This window comes from Borostomias antarcticus, assembly GCF_949987555.1.
Source record: "Borostomias antarcticus genome assembly, chromosome: 5".
Lineage (NCBI taxonomy): Eukaryota > Metazoa > Chordata > Actinopteri > Stomiiformes > Stomiidae > Borostomias > Borostomias antarcticus.
In genome coordinates, this window is record NC_140238.1 from 31649825 (window position 1) to 31656330 (window position 6506).

The 6506-nt window shown below is 44.5% G+C and overlaps 1 protein-coding gene across 1 annotated transcript; it reads right to left on the minus strand.

Moving 5' to 3' along the window:
- Window positions 1–294: 294 nt before the first annotated feature.
- Window positions 295–5203, minus strand: LOC311309791 (immunoglobulin lambda-1 light chain-like; the record flags this gene model as incomplete). The annotated part of the gene is made up of 4 exons (XM_084439113.1): window positions 295–620; window positions 1563–1596; window positions 4448–4737; window positions 5191–5203. The coding sequence occupies 4 exons, from the start codon at window positions 5201–5203 to the stop codon at window positions 295–297; spliced, it is 663 nt and encodes a 220-aa protein (XP_084295239.1).
- Between the last annotated feature and the right edge of the window lie 1303 nt (window positions 5204–6506).

The window sequence follows — 6506 nt, forward strand, 5'->3', positions numbered from 1 at the left end:
GCCTTTGTCATATTTGGCTGCTCAGTCAGGAGTATCACATCATCATGGGCATACACACGTACAAAGCCTTTTTTTAAATGCTTTTTATTGAATCTCTACACAAAACATCAGCTGGTCACAAAGTCCATACAAATCTTACGTTATCAATCTGCAACATTGACTAAGATACAAACACTAAGATACAAACGCAACACATTGGAACACAATCTCTATCACTACATGTCGCAAAGGATCTAATGTCTAAACAGTTTAAGCATAGAAAGCAATGCATGAATCAAAGTGACACTACTGATACTATTCAGCCCTGCAGTGTGACTTCCTGATCGTCTTCTCTGAAGACTTGGACCCCAGCGAGACCTTACAGGAGTAGACTGTGTCCGTGACCCAATCAGACATCTCAATACTCAAATAGCTGCTCATTGAGAACTTGCCACCCGCTTGTAGTGCAGCTGTGCCCGTTGTGATCCCGCTTGTTACTGGACTCCCATTGGCCATCCAGCTGACCTCAGCGTAGCCCATGGCCATCTCATTGGCCAGACACATCAGGCTGACCTTGTTGGTCGTCAGGTCATTGGTGGATGGAGCGAGGAGGGTCAAGACAGGTGGAAGCAGGGTGGAGCCTGGCAACATGGAGGAAAGAGAGGAAATGAACACGTGTTGTTTGGTAGATTTGTTCTAGAATGAGCCGGTCGGATTTCCACAACATTTTTGTAAAGGCTGCAGACAAACAATAAATAAAAGTCAAAGAATGAAATGTTACATTGTAAAGCAGAACAGATGCACTATTTTTCAAACAGACTCCCAAAAGACATTCATGTAATTCTACAGTGAGGGGAGATTCTGTTATTTGAGGGACTTCTTTTTCTACCCTTGCTATTATTAATAATAATTCTTAGTCACTTATTCTTACTTATTCTTAGGCACTGTTCTAGTTGCTAGAAAAGTAGGCCTACTTATACAGTAACACAGATTCTCAGTCTGATGGGTTTAGTTAAATGTAATTTGCCCTTAAGTAGCTCGGCTGCCTTAACATCTTGTTTTAGTGAACATATCTGGTTCTGTTATCTGTATGCATGATGTGTAATTTGAGATTTGCTACATTACAGTAAATTACATTACATTACAGTCATTTAGCAGACGCTTCTATCCAAAGCGACTAACAATAATTGCATTTAACGTAGGAAAAGCCAATTTACTACTACTTGCCAGAACTCACAAGTGCATCTTCTCTCTAAAACAAGTGACTAAGAGCATAATCTATTGCTGAAGGCAAAGTACAAGAATAGCAATCTAAAATACAATACAATATGCTAATATCATGAATCAAGAAATAGTCATATTTACAGTAGGTACAATGTTAATATTTTATTTCCACATTGCAATTTAATACTAACCAACAAAAGAGGCATTATGTCTATGATGAAAGAATATATAAGAATGTTATCTCGAGTCAAATTACAGAAAACTATTCAATCAAATATGTTAACACAGGTATATTGCTGTATTTAATGAAAAAATAAAAATAAATATTGTATCTGATTAATAATAGAAAGGGGACTTACCAGTCACAATCAGCTTGGTGCCTTGTCCGAATACCACAGTGATTCAGATCGTATACACGGCCGTACAAAAACCTCCTCACTCTCACAACAGGCAGGAGAGGAACTGAGACATCCTATTCAAACTGGGCTGCACTTTCACTACAAACAGTCCTGTCTCATTACCTCACTGTTCTCAATAACAAGTTCATTTACTGTGCTAGATTTTCAGATACATGTATCTATAAGTAAAGCACATCCATATAATCCAGTCTGTAGTTGGTAATGAGAATGTCCACAGTCATCACATTACATTACATTACAGTCATTTAGCAGACTGACACTTTTATGCAAAGCGACTTACAGTAATTGCATTTAACGCAGTAGTCAGTGTACAACTCTCCAGAACTCACAAGTTCATCTCCTTTCTAAATTAGTGACTAAGAGCATAATCTAGTGCTGAAGCCAAAGTGCAAGAATAGCAAAATATAAACTGAACAGGAGTTTAAGAGGGAGGATCATGGTAGTACTTCTTGAAGAGGTGAGTTTTGAGCCTGTGACGAACGATGGGCAACGACTCTGCTGTCCTGACGTCAGTGGGCAGTTCGTTCCACCACTGCGGGGCCAGGACAGAGAAGAGCCGTGACCGTGTCCAGCGACCGCAGGGGCCTCGGAGTGACGGGACAACCAATCGCCCCGATGTAGCAGAGCGTAGCGGTCGAGAGGGGGTGTGAGGTTTGACCATGGCCTGGAGGTAGGAGGGAGCTGTTCCTTTCATTGCCCTGTAGGCTAGCACCAGAGTTTTAAACTGGATGCGAGCCGCTACCGGGAGCCAGTGTGGAGAACGGAGAAGGGGAGAACTTGGGATGGTTGAAAACCAGGCGAGCAGCAGCTTTCTGGACAAGCTCCAAAGGTTTAATGGCTGACAGCGAGGCCCCAGCAAGGAGGGAGTTGTAGTAGTCCAGGCGGGAGATGACCAGGGCCAGGATGAGCACCTGCACTGTTTCGTCCCTGAGGAAAGGGCGTATCCTCCTGATGTTGTAGATCAGGAATCTGCAGGAGTGCGTGACGGATGTGAGACAGCATGTGCCGATGTGAAAGACGAGCAGAGCCCTTGACGCCTTTCTCCTCGAGGGTGGAGAGGAGGATCCGGTGGTCTACGGGTCAAACGCTGCTGACCGGTCTAGGAGCATCAGGGCGGAGGAGAGAGGGAGTCGGCTCTCGCGGCGTGGAGTGACTCTGCAAGGAGGGCCGTCTCTGTCGAGTGGCTGACCTTGAACCCGGACTGGCAGGGGGGTCCGGGAGCTTGTTCTGGTGGAGATATGAAAAAGAGCCAGAGAGATCAGTTTGGCAAATGTGTATCCCTCATCAATCAATCAATCAAGTTGGATTTTTTTTGGAGCGCCCTTCATGATACCCAGAGCGATTTACAGAGTCCAGTATTCATTCAGACACAGTCATACCGGTGGTGGTAAGCTACATCTTTAGCCACAGCTGCCCAGGGGCAGACTGACAGAAGCGTGGCTGCCAATCAGCGCCTACGGCCCCTCTGACCACCACCAACATTCATTCACATTCATACGTTGCATCAAGTGTATGAACTCCTCCTGGAACCTGTTTGTCCGATCTAGCAGCGCTTCCAGTAACAGTCCCCAGGTCACAGTGAATAGTGGCCGTCTCTCCTTTACTCACTGTCACGAAAGCTGGCTTCTGCGTCACCACGGTTACACACCACTCACACCTGGGACACAACAAGACGACATGGTGTAACGTCAATCAATCAACCAATCAATCAATCAATCAATCAATCAATCAACCAATCAATCAATCAATCAATCAATCAATCAATCAACCAATCAACCAATCAACCAATCAACCAATCAACCAATCAATCAATCAATCAATCAATCAATTAAGCAATCAATCGTTCAATCAATCAACCAATCAACCAATCAATCAAAACTTTATTTGTATAGCGCATTTCCTACACAGGGGCAACACAATGCGCTTTACAGAGAACAAGGGAGGTGGGCATATAGTTCCCACCCCTACATATTCCAGAGGGAAGCAAAAAAACAGTATCACCCAGGGACCAGAAGAGTGAGCTGTAAAAAGTCTTCCCTGACCCCTCTCAACGAGGCGATGGAGCTCCTGGAGTATGTTTGTCTAACGGCTAAGAACATTTATAAAGCAATAGATGACATTAAATTACATTTTCAGAATAAGAAACTCTAAGAACATCAAGCTGCGCTCAAAGCTCCAGAAACGGAAGCTCCTCCCATGTCAGAGCGACGAGGAGAGAGCAGAGAGTCTCCAGGAGAGGAGAGGAGAGGAGAGGAGAGGAGAGGAGAGGAGAGGAGAGGAGAGGAGAGGAGAGGAGAGGAGAGGAGAGGAGAGGAGAGGAGAGGGCGCAGGAGACGCCTAGAAGGACACAGACAAGGAGGAGGAGTTGAGGATCTTAGCCTATCAGCTGCTGACCTCATGCGCTGTATTTCTGTCAAACGGACAGTATGCATCAAGCTGGTTAAAGCATCATGTTTTGAAGATCAACATAAAACTCGCTATGATTGTGAGGAAGAAAGTGAATACTAATACACACGCTACATCACACCTTTCCTCTGTCATTTATTTGAGCATTGAGTTTCTTCCAAGGGGACCTGCAATTTCCAGGAAGTTGACATTCCTCAGTTGTAGTTCATTTACAGTAGCTTTACCACTCTTTTATTAAATCCCACGCCGGCTAGATAAGAGTGATGAAGTAGGGAGCGATCTCTGGGGAACAGTTCTCCTCTGAGATCTGATCATTCTTGTGCAGTCAGACCACGGGGTGCTGTGTGCTCAGTGTCAGAAAGCAGAAGTGAAGGTGTTTGGTGAGGAGGTTTTTGTCATGGCGTGAATCACTGTGATACGTTCTCCTTAGCAGAGCTGTCCCACGTTTCACAGTAATACACTGCTGAGTCTCCCTCCTCCACATTACTGATGATCAACTGATAATCTTTAGTATTCTGGGCTTTAGATGTGAAGCGATCAGAGGAGAAACCAGAGCCATATTTATCAGGTGATCCATGACCATGGCGAAACAACAACACAAACTGAGGGATTCCTCCAGGAGCCTGTTTATACCACAAAACATAATAGCCTTCATCTTTAGTGATGTCACAGTGAAAAGTAGCGGCCTCCCTCTTGTTAACTGTCAGAACTGAGGGAGTCTGGGTAACCGCTTTATGGCAGCCGACATCTGTTGGAATGAAAGAACAAAAATGAAGACGGTTAATTTCAACATCCAGTTTGAAACAGCAACTGTTAAACACCAACGATTTGCATTCGGTTGTTTCTCTCTCACATGTCAGAGCGGAGAGGAGAGCGCAGAGAGACCCCAGCATGGTGTCAGTGTGTGGTGTGAGCAGCTGAGAGAGGAGCAGGTCGGAGCGTGAGGAGAGGAGAGGCTGCAGGAGGCGCCTATAAGGACACAGACAAGGAGGAGGGGGAGGGGCTTATACAGTTGACCTAGAAGCATCCTTTGATTATCCTCATGTTTAGGGCTTCGTCCTCTAGCCATAAAGCATGTGATAGGATACCGCTGAATTCTCCACAGAGGTTTCTGTTAACTACCCAGCATTATAAACAAAAAAATCCAGCATGATTTACCAACCCGTCTCCTTCATGATACATGAGAGATGTGAGGTTTGATCGATCTCTCTCATGTCACTCCGCTGCCTGCGTTACAATAAAACTGCTGAGTCATTCAGGCCTGGTCCACTTCTCTGGACACCTGCAGGGACAGGGACAGAGACAGGGACAGGGACACCCCCCCCCCCCGCCCCCCCTCACCAGTTCTGAGAGCAGATCCGGAAGCTCTTCATTTACATGGGGCTATTAATACGGCGTGCAAAGCAGCAGGTGTGACCCGGGGGGGGCGGGGCTCCAGTAACGCATCACTGCCTGACCCTCTGTGTTCCAGCTAGAAGACTGTCCCTGGGGGTCCCCTATGGGATCTAGACATAAAAGACGCATCTAGTGCCGAAACCCCCGGGTGTTGTCAAGGAGGGGGTCACCAGCGGTGGTCTCAGCCAGCTGTGTAGAAGAAGAAGTCAGTTAGTGGTCCTATACTGTCCCCTGGCGTAGCTTTAATACAGCAATATTTTCTAGTATAATTACTTTATTCTCTCCCAAGGTAATGATACTAGTTCACAGTTTGTTGTTTTGCGGGAATGCCAGCTGCATAACTACATCATATGGAATTCAATTCATTTAAAGGAGTAGTAAAGGGAAAAATCATATTTAGCCCTTTTTTAAGGTTACTTATGATCATATACAATGGTTCAGATCAAAACGTTGACAAAACTAGCACTTTTGAGAAAGTTAATAATTGCTCTACCAACGTTTAGGTCATAAAATGGATGTGGGTGGGCACCTTGAAAAATCATTCAAAAACATGTTAAACTCTCAATTTTAAAGACAAGAAGCTCACCGAGGGGGTAATTGGTGTCCGTTGGTGTTCTGACATCAAATTCACCGCAAAGTATGAATCCTGTAGGGTTTTATTGATCATTTTATGAAATCCATTGACTTGTATTGAAGCGACCGTTGTAGATGTGTAGATCAATCCGCAGACGGGATTCAGGAAGCGGAACTACTTACGGTAGCTATTGTTATTGTTTATGTTGCTAGGCTAGCTAGTTTGCAGACGTTTACACACGTATGTGCTGCGACTAAATAGTTCTATGCTAAATATTTTAAAAAGCCTTTCCAGATTAACTAGAATCTTACTTTATGGCGAATTATCAGAACGCCAACTAACACCTCGATGAGTTTGTTGTCTTTCAAATTGAGAGTTTAATTTTAATATTTGTTTATGTTTTAATGTTTAATGTTTTTTGAATGATTTTAAGTGGCTTTTGACCTCTGACCTCTGCAGGATGTGTTCTGACTCGGAGGTGAGTGAGCCCATAGACATAATAAAGAACT